This window comes from Heterodontus francisci, chromosome 2 (genome assembly GCF_036365525.1).
Source record: "Heterodontus francisci isolate sHetFra1 chromosome 2, sHetFra1.hap1, whole genome shotgun sequence".
NCBI lineage: Eukaryota > Metazoa > Chordata > Chondrichthyes > Heterodontiformes > Heterodontidae > Heterodontus > Heterodontus francisci.
The window spans coordinates 203,394,843-203,414,878 of record NC_090372.1 but is presented as its reverse complement, the minus strand read 5'-3'; the positions used below and the strand labels follow the sequence as shown (position 1 = coordinate 203,414,878).

The window sequence follows — 20,036 nt, the reverse complement described above, 5'->3', positions numbered from 1 at the left end:
ATCAAAGGGAGAAAAGATAGAGTCAAGATAGGAAGGATTAAGTTCAGTGGGGCAGGAACAGGTTGAAACAATGGGTCTGCCAGAACAGTCTTGTTTGTGGATTTTAGGAAGGGGGTAGAATTAGGTTGTCCAGGGTTGCGGGACTATGAGGTTGGAAGCTGTAGAGGGAAGATCTCTCGAGGAGATGAAGTCAGTGACGGTCCTGTGGACAGTAGCTTGATGTTCAGTGTTGGGGTCATGGTCCAGGGGGAAGTAGGAAGAAGTGTCTGAGAGTTGTCGCTGAGCCTCTGCAAGGTAGAGGTCAGTACACCAAACAAAACAGCACCACCCATGTCTGCAGGTTTGATGACAGTGTCAGGGTTAGAACTGAGAGAACGGAGTGCAGCAAGTTCAGAGGGAGACAAATTAGAGTATGAGGGGTCAGAGAAATTGAGATGGCCGATGTCTCGCCGACAGTTTTCAATGAAAAGATCAAGAGTGGGTAACAGGCCAGAGGGAGGTGTCCAGGTTGAGGGAGAATGCTGGAGGCGGGTGAATGGGTCTGCTAGTTGGGGGGAGGATTCCTGGTGAAGGAAGTGAGCTCAGAGGCGAAGGCGACGGAAGAATAGCTCAACATCATGCAGAGCGCGAAATTCATTGAGGTGGGGTTAAAACAGTCCTTTGCTGAGTACAGAACATTCAGCGTCAGAGAGGGGAAGGTCAGAGGGTATAGTGAATACACGGCAAGGGGTCAGATCAGAAGGGGTGGGGTTAGAGGGAAGTGAAGGGGAAGAAGGATCTGGTGGGGCATTAGTCCCCATCAGCTGTTGGAGTTTGCGTTCCTTAACACCTGAAAGTGCCAAGTCAAAACTGGTTTTACTTGCAACACAGCCCATGGTTAAAAAAAACACTTTTTAGAGTGGGCTGGACAAGGCGTGGGAGAGTTTCTTGGCTGACTTACTCTATTCCTTTTTATCGTACTCATGCAGTTGTGTTTGGGACGCAAACGTTTATTTTTTTTGGCACAGGAGGGACCGCAACCACAAAATGAGCCAATGTATATGCACAAGTACTGGCACACAAACCTAAAAATCTGAAGGAACTTATTCTAACTTTTTTTTGAAAAAGTACTTTTTATTGAATTTGTCACATTACTATACAATGCTCTGAACATCAATGATGAAGAAACAAAATAAGATTCATATTAAATCCTATGCCAGGATCTATAATGCATGTACAGCTGCAAATCATCATACCCAAGAGGATGCACACACTACTCTTCATCCTCCTTTATTTGAAGTAATCCATGATGTTTCCTTAAACTGTTAGCTGCTTCCATGAAGAAATAGGAGCTCCAAAATCATCATTATCAATAGCAGGCAGTTCACAGGCTTTTGGCACAGGTCAATCTGAGGTCTGCTCTATTGAAGCATTCACACTTAAGTGTAGTGTTCTATTTAAGTTCCAGAGCTTTCTTTTTTATGGAGGTGATTTGGATGGAGAATTGGAGGTTTGGAAGGGAATTTCAGAGAGTACAACCCAAGTGGTTGAGGGCCTGTCTGCCAATAGTGAAATGGGGTGGGGTGGGTTGCAGAATAAACAGGAGCAGAGCAAAATACAAATTTTGGAAGAACGGACTTGAAAATACTTCTGTGCACTTTTACTGTCTGTGGAAATGGCAGTTAGAATTTAAATTGATACACTTATGAAGTACATTCAATGTAATTTTTTTAATGTACAAATACAGCATCATTTCATAGATCAAGCTCTGTAGAGCAAACTGTGTTGAGCAGGGAAATGAATTCTTGAAGATGGTGTGAAGTCTCAAGTAATATGGACAGTCTAAGTGTATCACACAAAGGTAAATCATACAATATATAATGTAACAGATGGCAAATAATCCTGTAATCTGAAATAATCTTGAAATTTTGATAATTAGTTGATTTTTTCTTGCAGTTTTTAATGTCATGTGAAACCCCCGAAAGAATTAGTAGCCGTTATTAGTCCATATCACTTTTTTCCTGATTCCTCCAGTACAAAAAGTGATTTTTATGCTACAAGTTTTGCAATATCAGCCTGATTGTACAAAAAGAATTTTCAATTAGCTTTTTCAATACATTAATCTTATTTCTCTTATTTGCATTTCATCAATTTTCATTTTTGCCATTATTTCCTATTTCCGCATTTCTTTTTTTACTTTCAGATTCTCTACCTCCTTCCATTCCTGTTTGCTGAAACCTGTCACTGTCTCGGTTTGATCCCTCAATGTTGTGAGATAGTTACATTATGAACATATACATGTTTATCACATTGTGAATTTTACTATGATCTGGAAAATCCTTTGGATTGAAATGATCAGCATGAACAACTTTTAATAGTTTTCAATGTAGTTTTTTTTGTTCTTTCAACATATCTTGTGCTTCCAAACATCCCTTTTTAGTAAGCAACTGAGCTGTACAGCTTCAGGAAAACTCTGGGCATGATCTATGATGTTTTAGCTGGTAATTTTTTTTTAAAACCTGAATGATCGCTCACATTTATTCCATTTAGCAGCTATTGCAAATGCACACTGTATCATGTATCTAGGGATGGGCAATAAATGCTGGCCTAGCCAGCTACGCTCAAATCCCATCAACGAGTAAAAAAACAAAATCAGGCTGACCAGTGGAAATCCTGTATAATCTCCACAAAAAGGGTAGTGGAAATCTGGAACTCTCTCCCCTAAACAGTTGTAGAGGTGAGTGGGGGACAGGGCAGTCAAATGAAAATTACAAATCCGAGAATAAAAGATTTTTTTTTTTAGGTGCGGGTATTAACAGTTGTGGAACCAAGGCAGATAGATGGAATTAAGAATACAGATCACCCAACATCTAATTGAATGGCAGAATAGGCTCGAGGGACTGAATGATATGCTCCTGTTACTATGTACCTGGACCCTCTAATCTCCAGGGGTGTCATGGCATTGGAGAAATGTTATCCTCTTTCTATGAAGAGATTATCTCTCCCTTTGCTAGATTCCCGGAGCTCCCTGTGCCACGTACAATCTTCTGCTCGGTTTACAAAGGCAGTTGACCTGTTTCCAGACTTCCCTTAAAATTACCTGCAGGATATACTGAGAACGATTATACATTCTCAAGGCTTGGAAACCACCTGGTCGCCATTCGGTTTTCCGACTAAAGTGGAACGGGGGAAAGAGGGCATCAAAAATAAATCCAACGCCGTCCTCACCCGATGTTCATATATGCGCTATTCCAGTAGGGGTTGCTGAAGCAAGGGCAGCAACCTGGTTGATTTTTCTGTTACTCAAGTGCACTGTGGACAATTTTAGTCTTCCTGCTCCTGCCTTGGTTGAGACTTAGATAACCCAGCGATTGAACCTGGGACCTTTCTGGTCTGAATGAATCTACCCAGTAAATAGTAGAGTCATTCAATCATCAGGACAGCTGAAAAACAGTTTGTTTATACAACCAATGTTCCAATAGTGCTGCAATATACACAAGGCAAACAAATAAAACAGAAATATGTTTTTTAAAACTGTTCATAGACATTATCTTCATTTCTCCCTTCCCCCATACCCTATGTGCACTTGTGGTTTTTCCTGACAATTATGGACACTTACTCACTAATTTGAAATTCTTAAGAGGTTTCCATTGCCTTTTACTTTTCCTGAACATATCTTCTTTTTCTTCTGCAACACACTTCATATTTACAGCAGGTACAATAAACTGCAGGGAAGCCAGTTAAACGTAAGAGGAAGACACTATTGCCTTGCTGGGAATGGGGATAAACTGCAGCAGTCATAACCGTCTGCTTGCTGGGGCTCTTCTGTAAGTCTGTGGAACTTTGTGGATTTCTGAGCACTGCCCTATGAAAGAATAAATGGAACTCTGTTACAAATTGTCATTGCCGAATTCATCAATAAATTTCTCAGTCTAGAAAAGGAATAACAGGTAAAATTGTAGGCATGGCCATTTAACGCACCATACCAATGATGGTACTCGCTCTACATTGGAGCCATTTACTCCATTCCCATTTCCAAGCTCTTTCTCTTTAAATGTTTATCTAATTCCCTCTTAGTCACAAGGGATTTGATTTCAGTAGCCACTTATGGTAATAGATTCCATAATCTATTAACCAGATGTGTGAAAAACTCTTCTGATCTCTCTTGTCCTTCTAGTAATAGTACAAAGTTTACACACCCTTGTTATTAAATACCTGATCAGAGAAATAATGACTCTGATATTTAAGAGGAGAGTACAGGGGAAGGCGATAGCATGTTTAAGCTTTCCTTCTTCCCTTTCCCACCAACAGCCAGCTAAATTGACAGTCTGATTGGCTGCCAGGTGGGAAAACCAGCAGCAGGAAACCGGGGCCGGGGATGGCAGTGATTGAAGTATAGTGGTGGAGGGCAGAGTCCAGCAATATCGGGAGAGCTCGGGGTTTGGGATCGGAGTTAGATGGGGGTGGGTCACCAATTGCAGCAGTGAGGAGAGGTGGAGATCACAGGAGTGAAGCCAAAGTCTTCCTCGAGTGTTTTGTGGGGGCTGGGGGCAGGACAGGGAGCACCCCTGTTCCTCCTTGCCCACAAGCAGTGCTCTAAAAAGCGCTAAGCTGCTAGAGCTGGCGGCTCTTGCCTCTCTTTTGCTGCCAGGTTTTCCCTGCCCTGGGAAACATGCCCGTCGCCTCTTAAATTTAAATGAATTATATTTAAAATCAGGCTCCCATGAACACTGTGGGAGCCTGAACTAACCAATGTCAAGACGGGACACTCGCACATCTTGAAACTGGCTGCCCTAAAAAGAAAGCAGGTGCATACATGGTGGGTTGGGAACATATTCTTGATTTTAAATTTTTAACACCCGCCCCTAACCCACATCTTGGGGGTTGGGGAGGGGCTAATATTGAGGCCACTATTTCACTTATTCTTTAAAAATTTTGAACACCTCTATTAGATTCCAGCTTAATGTTTATCCACATGTAACACTAATAAATACAAAGCATTTCCCATAGCGACAGAATTTTTCCGCCCAATTCTCCTTGAAGCCTATTCAGTAACATTTCCCGTCTATTATTTGTCACTCCTTAATTCATGCACTTGTACTGCTGTTTCTGCGCATTTTTTCCTTGCAGACAAGAGTGGGATTAACTATAAATGATTCAAGAGGGAATGAAGAAACATCAGAAATATCTGAGACTTGGTCAAGGATGAATTTATATGGCACGTTTGACATAGTAAGATGATCAAAAGGCATTTCACATAAAGTGAGGTGAGGGGAGTTGGTGGGGGGGGGGTGGGGATACTAAAGTTAGAGAAATTTTAAGGGAGATATGAGTAAATGGAAAGGTTTTGGGCAGGCTTCTGAAGTTGGGAAAAGACATCAGGATAATTTTGAAAATTAATGCTTTAGGGAGGACAAACCAATGAAGACTGGTAAAGACTGGGTGATCGATGGACAGGTGTCAGTATGGAATAGGTTCTGGGTGGTGGAGTTTTGGGCGTGTTGGGAGTTTGTGCAGGATGGAACTCAGGAATTTAGTGCAGATAATGTTGGGAAAGATTGGGCATCAAGGTGGGGGTGAGAATTTCGGTAGTGACAGGGGTGAAGAAGAGATAGAGACAGGGAACGTTACATAAAAATAGGGGGCTTTGGTAAAAGCTAGGAAATGACGTTTGAAGTTCAGCTCAGGGTGGACATGGCTTGTGCACTGTCAGGTTCAACCTGAGCAAGCAGTCAAAGAAAGGGACACAGTGCCTAGAATGTGGAGTTTTTTTTTAGGTAAGAAATGAACGGGATAGATTTTGTCTTGCTGAGGCTGTACAAAGCTTTGTCTCATCCATGACAATGTCAGATGAGGAAATGAACCGCATAGTAACAGTTATGGAGCCAAGGGTGATGATGGAGAGACAAAGCAGGGTGTAGTCAGCGTGCATATAGAATGTGACCTCATAACATCACCAAGGGGCAGCATGGAGATGGTGAAAAGGAGGCGGACTGGACCAATGCTGAAATGGCAAAGGTGACTGTGTGAGCATAGCAGCTGACACTATGCTAGCTATGCTGAAAGGGGCAAGAGTGGAGCCGTTTAAGTGGACCACAGAGAAGAAGTGGTAGCGAACGATAGGGTGCTCAAGTCAATTGCAAACAATTGCAAAGTGACTACAAACTGGCGTAAGAGCTGCTCTGGAGCCCTCAGGAAGTCATACTCACAGACAGAAATCTGCCTGTAGTGCAGTTTCCCATGAATGGTCAGCAATGATTTGGCATATTGGAAGTTATGGCCTCCACTGTTTAAATCATAGCCACTCCAGAACACTTCCCATAATTGATGACACCGGAACAACAGGGATGAGAAATTGACAATACAACCAATGCGTAATTTACTCTAAAAAAAAAAAGGAGGGGTGGGGGAGGGGGACTAGAGTGCTTTAAGCAAACCATATTTTTCCATGACTTTCTTTTCCCCCCCATTAAGTATACAGCAGTCAATGGAAACGAAGAGAAGGCAGTTATTTAAAATCATGGCATTGACACAGCACAGGCCATTCTGCCCATTCTTCCTCTGCTGACTCTTTGAAAGAGCTATCCACTTGCCACGCAACTTTTTCCCCTTCAAGTATTTATCCAATTCCCCTTTCAAAGTTATTATTTAATCTGCTTCTGGATCAACATCAGAGTTTTAAATGAAAAAAGCTTATTCCTAGTTCTCGGGACACTACGGGCTGAATTTTGTCGCGAGTGTCAGGAACCCGAAGTTGGGACCATTTCTGAGTGGGAGTGGGAGCTCAGGACCACATTGCCCACTGCAAGGGAGGCCAGGAGCCCTTACTATGTGACCAGTGGCAGTGCTGTTGAGGCCCAAGCAGCAGGAGTGTCAGGGAAGTACTGAAGCCGCCAGCACCATCAGGAGAGTGGCTGAGACCTCATGAGGTCCCTGGTGATCGGGTACACCCGTCTCCAGAAATTCCGCACTTAATGGCAAAGCTGTGAGATGGGAAGACAGCAGTCTTGTCATTTTCTGCCTGAACCACTTAAATATCCTTCATCTGTAACACAGCCTCCACATCCTGCTGTGCAGCTATCTCCTTTTACTTGCTGGGGTGCGGACACAGTAGAGGGCCCGCACAACTCCGGCAAAATTGCTTTGCTCCTTCAATTAATGCAATCAAGTGGCTCCTTAATTGGGTTGATTGGATTCTCGCCGCTGCCAGGCAGGAAACCATTATCTGTGTGAAGCTGCCTCTGGAAAAATCTGAGGTGGTGGCAACATGTTGGGTAACCAGCAAGCGTCCTCAGGTGTGAGTTTGCCACCTGCCCGCCTCCAAAGCTGCCTCTGGCTCACTGGGAAAATTCCACAGCAAGGTTCAAACATTACTTAGTCCATTCTTCCTTGAATGTTCAAAAATTAACAATTGAAATGGTCCTGACCACATTGGTAGGAATTTAGATGAAAGGCAGTTCAGTAGGTGAGCAAGAAAAACAGAGAAGAACTTGGTTTCTAAAGAAGGGGAAAACTTTGTAAATATCTAAGTTAAAGAGAACCATATATTAAAATTAATCTTAAAAAAAAATCCCCTTGGTCACTGAAGGTTTTTATACTTGTTTTATTTCCTTCTTTTTTCTGCCAACTCTTTTCTTGAACCATTGGTGGGTTACAAGTCTGTAGGGTGCCAGTTCCCCCTCTAGTGCCTTGTGCAAGTGGCCATTCTGCAGGTCTGACCACAGACTCTAATTGTTAGCAGACAATTTGCTCAAGGGCGGCTTTGTGTTGAAACCACAATTTGCTCACCAACCGACACCATACAATTTCAGGAGGGGTACCTGGATAGAGGGCAGCAGCCTGGTTGCTTTCCACACATCTGTCCTGGGAGGTTGGGGAAGCGATAAGACCAACTATGTGTGCTCCTACACCCTCCCTGACTGAGATTGGCTAATTATCATACAGACAAAGAATCAAGACTGGGAAACTTCCTTGGCTGTAAGGCCATCAGCTGAGCTTCCTGAGGTCTCTCTTAAAACTGAAAAGCTTTCATCAAATACATAATGCTGATGCATTATTAGATGACATTTGAACTGTCAATGACCTCTGTTGCTCAATGAAAGGTAATAATTCATCTAGGCATGAGCTCCTTCAATCCCACAGGCAAGCGCTAAAGATAGATGAAATTGAAGTCTGTGCATTATCTTGTGCTGTCAGGAGTTGGTTTTCCAGTCTGCTGATTGCACATTAACCTGGCTTGCCTGTGGATTGGCATAAGCACCTAATGCAGTCTTAATAGATTTCCTGAAATTCAAAATAATAGTTTATTTGCTACTTTATTTTTAATTGATTTTTAAAATTATAAGTTGTTAATGACCTACCGCCACAGTCAGTACAGAAGACTGCATCTGCTTGGGGTTCCTCATGTTGCTCAAACAACAGCAGGTGTACATGCTTGTGACATCTGGAGTCTGATTTTCTGGTCAGTACCTATTAGTGATGATATTCTATTCAATTAGTAGGATAAACATCTCCCCTTCTCTCGCTTACTGCTGGCTGTAAGAAGCCTGTATCAAATGGGTTGGGTGCAGTCTCAATCCAGTTCGTAGTGTGTGCAAGTCCACGGCACAAAAACTGCCCAATCTTGAGCACTAATGGGCAACCGCAGAGGGCAATTGGTATGGCAAACAAAAACATTACTCTGGTTCAGAAGGGTTGTCCTTCTGAGGCTGGCATCAAGGCACATAGTCGGCTAGTAATTTGTCAGGAGCCAATGAATAACACATAGACGTGGCATTCCTCAAGTTAACTGGCCAATACTTTCTGACCAGCCATGATAGAGAAAGAACTTATTCTGGCCATGTTTTGTGAGCAGATGTCTATTGTCACTAAATCAAACACCAGTCTCCCCTGTAACAACAGCTGCACTACTTGGTTACATTTCAAGTCTACAAATGCAATGTGCATCACTCATGAATGGTTTATGTTGACTGCTGAAGCAAACAAAAACCAATAAACCAAAGCATCCAGGCATTGCAGAGTTTGGTCGTTGAAAGAGTTGTTAAAAACATTCATTCCTGTCTTTAGGGTCAAAAGAAATGGACAGTAAAGTGAAGCAAAACTGCCTTGACTGGTCACTGTACCCTCTGCACTAGTGAAAGTCTGGAGAGCTCATCTGCCTTTAAATGAATCGTCACTCAAGACGGCCTGAACAAGCTCCGCTCCCTTGCCACTCGGCAACAGGTTTTTCTCTCTCAGCTCTTCGAGAAGGTTGCTGATCCCTTTCCATTTCCTAACCACTCGACGTTCCCTTTGCTTGCTGATCTTTATTTGTTGTCTGAGGTAGTCCACTTCATCTTGCAACTGGAATACCTTCCTCTTGGCTACGACAGGATTAGCCAAACAGTAGCTGTGCTCTTGGAAAACTTCTGTGCTGTTGGTGATGCAAGTACTGGTGCTGGTGCTAGTGCTAGTTGTACAAGTACCAGTGCTAGTACTAGACTTGGCTGGGTCCTGCTGGTTACTGATACCCGCAGAGGTCAGAGGGGTTTTCCTGGATGCTAATTGCTATAAAAAAAAACACACACAGACTTAGTGTTATGACACAGATGTTGGGACACTATACAACAGAGTGAGGTCAGCTGCAGTCAAGATCAATTCCATGCTTATCGCATGTGCATTTATAGGCACTTTATGGACAGTGGATAGCAAACAGAAGCCCCAACTGATTGTCCCTTCCCTACCAAGGTGTGCTGTGGATGACTGTACTGCTCTGACTGTTGATCAGAGGTCATGGCTCAGGTCCTGGCAATTAAAGGCCATTGAAGGGTGCTGGTGTCTCTGTTTGATATTAGCCTCACACATCCCCCGCCGCCTGAAAACATCAACTTTTCCCCTTTCTTACTCCAACCGTGACCAATTACTGGCCCATGGGAAAAATATGGCTCCTCAATTTTACTTATGCCATCTCTGATCCAACCTACCTAAAAGCACTGTTAAGTGTGGTGAACACTACTTAACATATGGGCTCCCATCTCAAAAGTCCATTGGCAGAAGTAGCTTTTTTTAATTCTTTCATAGGATGTGGGCGTTGTTGACAAGGCCAGCATTTATTGCCCATCCCTAATTGCTCTTGTCAACTGAGTGACTTGCTGGGCCATTTTAGAGGGCAAATAAGAGTCAACCTCATTGCTGTGGGTCTGGAGTCACCTGTCGGCCAGACCAGGTTAGGATGGCAGATTTCCTTCTCTAAAAGACATTAGTGAACCCGTTGGATTTTGGCAATCATGGCACCATTACTGAGACCATTTTTCAATTCCAGATTTTTATTAACTAATTGAACTTTAAAATTAAAAGTTAATTGAATTTAAATTCCACCAGCTGCCATGGTGGGTTTTGGACCCATGTCCCAAAGGTATTAGCTTGGCCTCTGAATTACTACCGATCTAGTGGTGGGGCAGTGGGAATGTTTAAAAAAAGAAAATCAGTGGGAATGTTTGGGTTGACATATACCTTCGATTCCCAGCTACTCTCCCGGGAGTTGGGACCTGTGGCATAGTGGATTCCTGACTGAAAGGGGGAAACAGCATCACCTTTGGGATGGGTGGTGAGGTGGGTGCTGTGTGCATTAGTCTATTGAATCCCTGCTTAGACAGCCAGCAGCAGTGTGTGTGTAATTTGTTTTTATTAATTCCCACATTCACACAGTTGCGTGCAAATGGATGTTAGCCTTTATTGCAAGGGAGTTGGAATATAGAAGTAAGGAAGTCATACTGAAATTATATAGAACTTTGGTGAAACCACACCTTGAGTGCTATATACAGTTTAGGTCTCTTTACCCAAGGAAGGATATACTCACCTTAGAGGGAGTGCAACGAAGGTTCACTAGATTGATTCCTGGGTTGAGAGGATTGTCCTATGAGGAGAGATTGAGTAGTATGGGCCTTTACTCTCCTGAGTTTAGAAGCATGAGAAGTGATCTTATTGAAATGTATAAGAAATTTTTAAAAAGGGGTTCACAGGGCAGGTGCTGAGAGGCTTTTCCCCAGGGCAGGGAGTCTAGAACTAGGAATCATAGTCCCAGGATAAGGGGTTAGCCATCTAGGACCGAGACAGGGAGAAATTTCTTGCAAACCTTTGGAATGGTGGATGCTTGGTCACTGAATATATTCAAGATTGAGATTGAGGTGGGAATCAAGGAATATGAGGATAGGGTTGGAAAGTGGAATTGAGGTAGATCAGCCCTGATCTGGGATGGCAGAGCAGGCTCGAGGGGCTGTAAGGCCTACTCCTGCTTCTATTTCTTATGTAAGTCTATCACTTATGCTGACAGGTTCCCTTCCCCCTAGAGAATTCATTATTGGCATTCACTTCACCTCAACTAATAGCTAGATAGTTATTCAGATAAATATCAATGTAGTAATCATTCAACTGATTAACAAAAAAATCAAGGTTAGATAGATGACCTCAAGATTAGAGCTAGGCCGTTCAGGGATGATGCTAGGAAGCACTTCTTCACATTAAGGATACTGGAAACCTGGAATGTGCTCTCTCTCCCAAAAAAGCTATTGAGGTTGGGCATCAATTGAAAAGTTAAAAAAAAAAACGGAGATTGATAATTATCATTAGGCAAGGGTAATATGGGTCACAGAACCAAAGTGGGTAGATGGAGCTGAGATATAGATCAGCCATGATGTAATTGCATGACTGACCAGGGTCGAGGGGTTGAATGGCCTACTCCTGTTCCTATGACAGTCTATACAATCTATGATGAGGACAAAAAATGAGAAAATTCACACCAAATCTAAACAACAGCATTTTCCAAATGTTGTTGTTCTTGGTTTGTGATTCATATTTATTGCCTATCCATAGCAACGGAATGGTTTTCTCAGCCACATCAGAGGGCATTATGCGTCAACCACAGCAAGTGAGACAGGAGTCATGTGCAGATCTGACTGGGTAGGGGTGGCAGGCTCCCCTCCCTGAAAAACATCAGTGAACCAGTTGGGTTTTTACCATAACCTGAGAGATGTCATGATCATTTTTTTTCTGTTGTCAGCCACAAGTTGCCTGATTTAATAAATTCAATTTCACAGCTTGCCCTGGTTAGATTTGAATTCACGACATTTTGGGTGACTAATTTTGCATTTGGTAATGGAATAGTATGGTTACAAGACTAGCGATTCAATTAACAATGTATTTCAAAGATGGACAACATTCAATTTTCAATAGCTAACAGATTATAACATGACTATTTCTTCTCCTCAACCAGTTGTATTGTTTATGTTTTATTATTAACGTTTATCTTTCAAGACGATGTTAACTGGTACAAATATTGTTTATAAAATTGACTGCTAAATCTATTATAGGGTAATGATCAATACTATTTCTTTTAGTGTATATGGTTTATTTCAAACACCAATTAACCTTAATCCAAAATAATTATTATTTATATTTAGCAAAACCATTTGTATGATATTCCTAAAACTACCTGTGACGCACAAGGAATGATTTTTAAAATTCTTTCATAAGATGTGGGTGTTGCTGGCAGCGCCAGCATTTGTTACCCACCCCTAATTGCCCTTGACAACTGAGTGGTTTGCTAGGGCAGTTAAGAGAGTCAACCACATTGCTGTGGGTCCGGAGTCACATGCAGGTCAGACCATGTAAGGATGGCAGATTTCCTTCCCTTAAGGACCTTAGTGAACCAGATAGGTTTTTATAACAATCGATGACGTTTCCTGGCACCATTTCTGAGACTAGCTTTCAATTCCAGATTTTAATTAATTGTATGAATTTAAATTCTACCAGTTGCTATGGTGGGATTTGAACCCATTTCCCCAGGAAATTAGCCTGGACCTCTGGATTACTAGTCAAGTGACATTACCACTACAGCACCATCATCCCACCTAATGACAATGAATGCAAAGCAAAAGCATTACTCTAGGACTGATAGAAGGAAAATTAAACAAATTAAAAGAGCAGAGTGAGGTAAGGTGGGGGATGGGGGGGGGAGAAAGGTGAGTGAAAGGAGGGAGGGGACGAGAACGATGGGGGAAGGGGCCAGAGGGGTGCAGAGAGACAGACAGACAGAGATGGGAGGGGCAAAACAATTAAGCTAAGTCTGAAAGAAGGAAAATTAAATGAAGTAAAAGAGCAGTGAGGTGAAAGAGGAAAGAGAGGAGGGGAGAAATGAAGGAGAGGAGTGTGATGGATGACAAGTGTGTGAGAGAGAGAGAGAGTGTGCGGTAGAGGGGTAAAAGAGATGGAGGAGAGAAGGCAGATGAGAGCATCTGATAGACAAAAGGATAGGGAGATGGAAGGCTGGAGGGACAGGATGAGATGGGAAGAGAGAGAAAGAGAGAGCGAGAGGGGGAGATGAAGCCTATGGGAGAGAGGCAAGCTTATCACAACTGTCCCACAGGAGTTTATGTAATAATGGTCGTCAGGTTGCTGTTGAATGGAATAATGTAACCGCTGGTCAAGGTATCCAATTATAATTTGGTTCATCTCTCACTGCCTCCCTATTTTCCCCCTGTTGCAGTCTCAGTAATCTCTTGCTTTCTTTTTCCTGCCTTAGACATATTTTCCTATCCACCCTGTACATGCTTGCCACATGCCAAAAGGATTAGCAAAAAAAGTAAAAATGAATGGGGCAGAAAGAAACCTGACTTGAAAACAAAATCATTCCCAGAGAGGTGGGCACTTACCTCAAAGAAAGGGAATATGATGTCATTTTTTAATTACCATAAACCTAATAGTTCTTGGAACAACAAGTACATGATTTTTATACCATAATGTTAGTGAGATCCTAGTCTTACATTTTGAATATGTGGTGGGAAGTCAAATATTGTAGGGACAGCATCTTCTCGTAGGCGCCTGGTTTGTCCTGTCCGGTCAAAACACGTTTGCTCAAAATGTTTTGAACAAAGGAAGGTGTGTTTGCTCGGCTTGAAGTTTTCACGCCGAACAAGACGAATCCACTCTGTCCGTCTCCGAGGATTAGAGGGAAACCTTAAATTCAAAAAACACATAGAAAACAGGTTATCATTCTGTGGTCTGTAGTTCTGTAAATTTATAGACATTCTAAAAGTATTATTCTGTCAAAATTATGAGGGGTTTTCATAAGAGCAAAAATGGAGAAACTGTTTCTACTGGTAGGAGAGGGCACAGATTAAAGGTAATTGGCAAAAGAACCAGAGTTGGAGATGAGGAGATTTTACTACCCAACAAATTGTTATGATTGGGAATGCACTGCCTGAAAGTGTGATGAAAGCAGATTCAATAGTAACTTTCAAAAAGGGAACTGGGTATATACTTGAAGAGGAAAAATTTGCAGGGCTACGGGAAAACAGTAGGGAACTCTTTCAAAGAGCTGATACTCACACAATGGGCCGAATGGCCTCCTTCTGTGCTGTACGATTCTATAATTGTAAATGCCAATTAATCGAATAATGAAACTAAATAACGACAGCATTGATGAGACAGTCTTTGTAGTTGAATACATAATTCATTGGTCTAGATAACATCCATCCATATCATGGTACTGCTTAGCAGTATTTGTGGGATCTTTGTGAGGTATGAGTAGAAGGTGTAACCTACGCAAAGGAGGAAAATATAGCATTTGACTAAATATATGGGAAGATAGGAAGGTGTGGCAGATTGACTTCAATGTAAGCAAATGTGAATTTCTTCAACTTCGGATCTAAAAAGGATAGAACAGGGTACTTTCTAAATGGTGAAAAGCTAGAAACAGTGGAAACCAAGAGACTAGATGACGAGGGAGATGGAGAATATGATGAAATTAAAAAAAAGACAGTGTATGATGCATGTCAGGTGAATTCTTCAAGCGAATATCAGGCCAAATGCAAGAAGTTAAGAGGGGAAGTGAATGGGAAAATAAGATTGGCAAAGAGAGAATATGAGAATAGAATGTAGTTAACATGAAAAGGAAACCCAAAAATCTTCTAAGTGGGTAGTAAGGGACAGGGTGGGTTCTATTATGCTTATATACACAGCGCATGGCTAGAATACTTATCGACTACTTTGTATCAGTGGTTACTAAATAAGAGAATGCTCACAAAATATCGGTAGAAGCGGAGATGGCAGAGGTAATGGATGGGGTTAAAATTGATAGGCAAAATGTACTGGAAAGGTTGGCGATGCTTAGACTGGATAAGTTGTTTGGTTCGGATGGCTTGCATTCCAGGTTGCTAAAGGACAGGGGAGTGGAGCTAGCAGAAGGGCTTGCCATAATCTTCCAATATTCCCTAGATACGGGGGGGAGGTGACAGGGTTTGTACAATGTGACACCCTTGTTCAAGGAAGAGCGTAAGGACAGTCCTAGTAACTATAGGCCAGTCAGTTTAACATCAATGGTGGCAAGGTTTTAGAAACAATAATCAGGGAAAGAAAAAAAATCAACAGGTACTTGGAGAGGTTTAAGTTAATTAAGGAAAGCCAGTACGAATTTGTAAAAGGCAGATCATGCTTGACTAATTTAATTGAATTTTTTGATGAAGTAACAGAGAAGGTTGAAATAGGGAATGCAATAAATGTTGTATGTATGGATTTTAAGAAAGCATTAGAGAAAGTACAACACAACGCTAGTTAACAAAACTGAGGCTCATGGAATAGGAGGGTCAGTGTTAGTTTGAATTAAAAAATTGGCTTAAGGACAGAAACAGTGAGTCGTGGTAAATGGTTGCTTCCCAAACTGGAGGATGGTAGACAGTGGCGTTCCCCAAGGGTCAGTGCTAGAACCACTGCCGATTTTGATATATATAGATGACTTGCATATTGGAATACAGTGAAATTTCAAAATTTCAAAAATTGCCCATGATACCAAACTTGGAGATGTGGCAAACATCATAACAATATGATACCAATCGACTGCAACAGGACATAGATAGGCTAGCAGAATGGACAGACAAGTGGCACATGGAATTCAATAAAGAGAAGTACGAGATGATGCATTTTGGCAGAAGGAATAAAGAGAGGCAATATAGACTTAATGGCACAGTTCTAAAGAGTGCTCAGGGACAGAGGGACCAGGGGGTTCACAGATCTTTGAAGGTGACAGGACATATTGAGACAGCAGTAAGCAAAGCATATGGGATCTTGGGCTTCATAAATGGAGGTATTGAATACAAAAGCCATAATGACTCTATACCTCTGTGTACATAGATCATTAATATGCCATGGATACGTACAGAAAATAGTCAAAAAAGGCTAATAGGAACAGGAGTAAGACATTTAGCCACTTGAGCCTGTTCTGCTATTCAATGAGATTATGGACAAATTGCAACCTACCTCCATATTCCCAGGGTAATCTGAGGTAGACAGGGCACTTTTCAGGGCCGAAAATGACGGCCTTAGGCCCACACATAAGTTTGCGCGATATACAGCGAGAAATTATCTGATCAGGGTAGCCATTGTCCACTTAAAAATGGATAACTGTGATATTGTCAATAAAGATAAGGAAATAATGGACATTTTGAAAAATTACTTTGCCCCAATACTTAGATTAGATTAGATTAGATTAGAGATACAGCACTGAAACAGGCCCTTCGGCCCACCGAGTCTGTGCCGAACATCAACCACCCATTTATACTAATCCTACACTAATCCCATATTCCTACCAAACATCCCCACCTGTTCCAATATTTCCCTACCACCTACCTATACTAGTGACAATTTATAATGGCCAATTTACCTATCAACCTGCAAGTCTTTTGGCTTGTGGGAGGAAACCGGAGCACCCGGAGGAAACCCACGCAGACACAGGGAGAACTTGCAAACTCCACACAGGCAGTACCCGGAATCGAACCCGGGTCCCTGGAGCTGTGAGGCTGCGGTGCTAACCACTGCGCCACTGAGTTCAGGAAGAGGTCAGCATTACGCTGACCATCAATTTAAGATTGTCAGTTAGGCTTGCAGCGTGGCGTATTTGCACGTACTGGAAGCTACATATATTAATGCACAGGGCCCTGTTCTTTGCAGATAGAAAGAACATGTACACACATTGAGCCTGTTTCAGCTAAACAAAATAAGTGACAGCCATTCGCTGGTTCATTCCTCAGGGCAATGCCTTGACCAATCAAAGCCAAGCTGTCTGGTTTAAATTACAAACAAAGCTTGGCAATTAACTGTCAGTCACCATAAACTGGTGCATTCTCCATGGCAATGCCTCTACCAATCAGAGTCCACTTGCCAACCAATCAGCACTCTCTTCTCATACAGTATACATTGGTACTCTTGCGCGTTGTCCTGATGAGTGCAAGATGAAAAGCTTTGACAAAAAGTCTCTATTTTCAGCAATCTCTTTCATTGTTGATGCCTGATTTGTTTTTGCCAGTAGAGTTCTTACCTCTTAGAGATATAAACTGGTTCTGTTCCACATTAAATTATTTTCGTTCACTTTCCACTGATCGTCTGGCAATTTTAACCATTTACAAATTTGCCCAGCTTACTGTGGACAGTCCTTCTCTCATCGTATTGAGATCAGCTTGACCTAAATCTAAAATCTTAGTAGCTGTTTTGCATTTCTCCCTTTCAAACACTACATTGAACTTAATCGTATTATGAACACTATTAGATAAATGTTCATGCACCATTTGACTGTTAACTAATGCTGGTTCATTATTCATTTTTAAATCCAACATGATATGCCCCCTTGTTGACTCGAGGACATATTGGGCCAGATCTAATCCTGGCGACGGGGGTCCCAGAGGCAGGCAGGAAGGTGGGGGAGACCCCGCCTCGGCCCTCTGTCAGATTCCCAGTGGAAATTCATTAATTTGCCTGCTGTCATGGCAAGGGATAAACATTAAGGGACAAGCCCCCTCTACCAGAGCTGTCGGCCAATTAAAGGGCCGGCAGTTCTGCAGTACCAGCCCCAGGAAGCAGGAAAGTGGGGTTGGGGTCCCAGGGAGGGGGAGGCATTGGCCATTTTGTGTGCCCTCCCATCTCTGTTCCCGTCTCCAAGGGCAGGATTTTATCCTGCCCATTGTTGCAGAAAACTACCCCAGGCACACTCAAGAAATTCACTATGTTTCTGACATGTGCTAGTCTGATAATCCCAATCTATATGAAAGTTATACGAAAGAATGGTGGAGCAGGCTCGTGGCCATATGGCCTGATCCTGCTCCTATTTCTTACGTTTTTATGTCTGTGGTGTGGCAAGCTAGTGGAAAGATGCATTGCAAGAGATCACCAGCATATTTATATTCTTGGCAATTGTACATATTCATGAGTCGTAACTCAACCAGAATCAATTCTCCAATATTGTTTTGCAAGTGGAACCACACTCATTTTGTTGTAGCTGGCAATGACAAATTCTTCGCCTACAAAATAGCTGAGCATTTCTCGCTCAACAACCTCCTTTGTACAATAAACCTGATAGAAAGTGTGGAACCACTAATCTTATTTGACCCAAGCTGAGTTTCTGACCTTATATCCTCTTCATTACAAAAGCCTATTTCCATCATACTTCAGACCTCACCTATGGTTTTGTTACCTCCAGTTTCCAGTATTCAAAAACCCTCCTGGCTGCCTTTTCATCCTCCATAAACTTCAGCTTGCCTAAAGCTTTACTTTACGAATCCTATCCTATACTCAATCTTGCTGACCCATAACCATCCCTTTAAAATGTAGTTGTTTTGCGTGGTCCCTTTAATTTTTTTTGCACAACCTTGTTATTTGTAATAGAACAAGGCCTGTGTAGTACCTTTCAGGTGTACCCACGCAGTTTAGCCTCTCCCTCCTCTTTAAAACCTCTCTCTTTGACCAAGCTTTTAGTCACTCTTGGTGACATCCTTGTTTTTGGCTGGGAGCAGATTTCTGCCAGAATAAACATCTGTGCAACTCCTTAGGCTGTTTCCCCCCTTATTTTAAAGGCATGGCATAAATGTAAGTTGTTGCTATAGCTATGTAAATACAAGTCGCTATATAAATGCAGGATGTTGATGTTTAAATGCAGATTGTTGCTATAGCTGTATACGAATTGTTGCTGCAGCCTTTTCTTAACACAGGCTCGCGTGTCCCAGGGAGAGGGGGAGGGGCAGTGCAGTGTGGGGGAGGGGCAGTGCAGTGTGGGGGCGGGGCGCCACCTCGCCCCCTCCCACACCCTTCGGCCCACAGAGCGCCTACCGGAAGTGATCCTGCTGTCAAGCGGGCACGCGCCAGGGTCCGCACTTCCGGCTTTGCCCAGCACTTCCCCCCCCCCCCCCCCGCCCCATATTGGGAGTGAGAGAAAAAATTTAATATGCCGCATTCGGCAGGCCAGCGGCAGACTTCAACCCCTGACCGCAGGTAGGCGCCGCACGATGGGGATGTGGACTGGCGATTGGGCGGCAATTCGCAAGATAATTTTAAACTCTTTCAGCATAAAGGATGAGCGACGCGGGTGAGGGGGGGTGGGAGAGAAAAATAAACCCCCACCCGGGGCCACACTGGCGGGAGCCATGGGAACGCCGGCTGCTGCCCGAGTTAAACAGGCCGCAGGCTGGCAGCAGCTCTGCCATAACTACCCAGGTTAACTACTTCAGTGGTGAACAAGCCCATCCCTCCCTCATTAACTCGGGGTTATTAAACCGAGACGCCACGTTCCTTGGTCACTTTTCGCCTACCTGTGGAAGCTGGTATTGGTGTTTTTCCTGTACACTGCTGTACATCCGTAGGCCGCGCAACTGGTTGGCATTTTATTGCAATTTGTTTTCAACCACCACCTCACCCTCCCCCCGCCCCCTTGCCTTTCCTCTTCCCCACTCCCCCCCCAAAAAGTGATGGGGAAAATACAAACGATTCCCGGGACGTCCGAGCTCTTCTTTCCCCCCCTCCTTTACTAAGATGGCAGATCTGTGAGTGGCTTGCTCCTGAGGGGCAGGGAGGGAGGTTCACGTATTAACGTATGACGTGCAAAAGAGACGGCTTCTTTCCTGAGTGGGAGGAATTTAAATGTTCAGTTTTGTAATACTATTTTAATATCCTTTCACTCGTTTTTAATTTTCACTGCGAATAAACACAGGAGAGATAATGAAATGCAATTTGCGCTAAATTTCAATGTAAACTACACTCAA

The 20,036-nt window shown here is 42.8% G+C and overlaps 2 protein-coding genes across 5 annotated transcripts in view; one reads left to right on the top strand and one right to left on the bottom strand.

Annotated features, from left to right (window-relative positions):
* Positions 1-1,114: 1,114 nt before the first annotated feature.
* Positions 1,115-19,673, bottom strand: LOC137350326 (THAP domain-containing protein 2-like). Its single transcript, XM_068015050.1, has 4 exons — positions 19,587-19,673; positions 13,779-13,971; positions 8,340-9,525; positions 1,115-3,844 (listed from the first exon to the last, which is right to left on the bottom strand). Exons 1-3 carry the CDS (start codon positions 19,655-19,657, stop codon positions 9,130-9,132), a joined length of 660 nt encoding a protein of 219 aa, XP_067871151.1. The 5' UTR covers positions 19,658-19,673; the 3' UTR covers positions 1,115-3,844; positions 8,340-9,129.
* galnt11 (UDP-N-acetyl-alpha-D-galactosamine:polypeptide N-acetylgalactosaminyltransferase 11 (GalNAc-T11)) overlaps positions 19,181-20,036 on the top strand; it is a 214,858-nt gene continuing 214,002 nt past the window's right edge. For 3 of the 4 annotated variants that reach the window (XM_068015045.1, XM_068015044.1, XM_068015049.1), the window contains exon 1: positions 19,181-19,269. The gene's annotated coding sequence lies outside the window, so the exon portion shown is untranslated. The remainder of the gene's footprint in view (positions 19,270-20,036) is intronic. The other variant, XM_068015047.1, reaches the window with a different exon arrangement.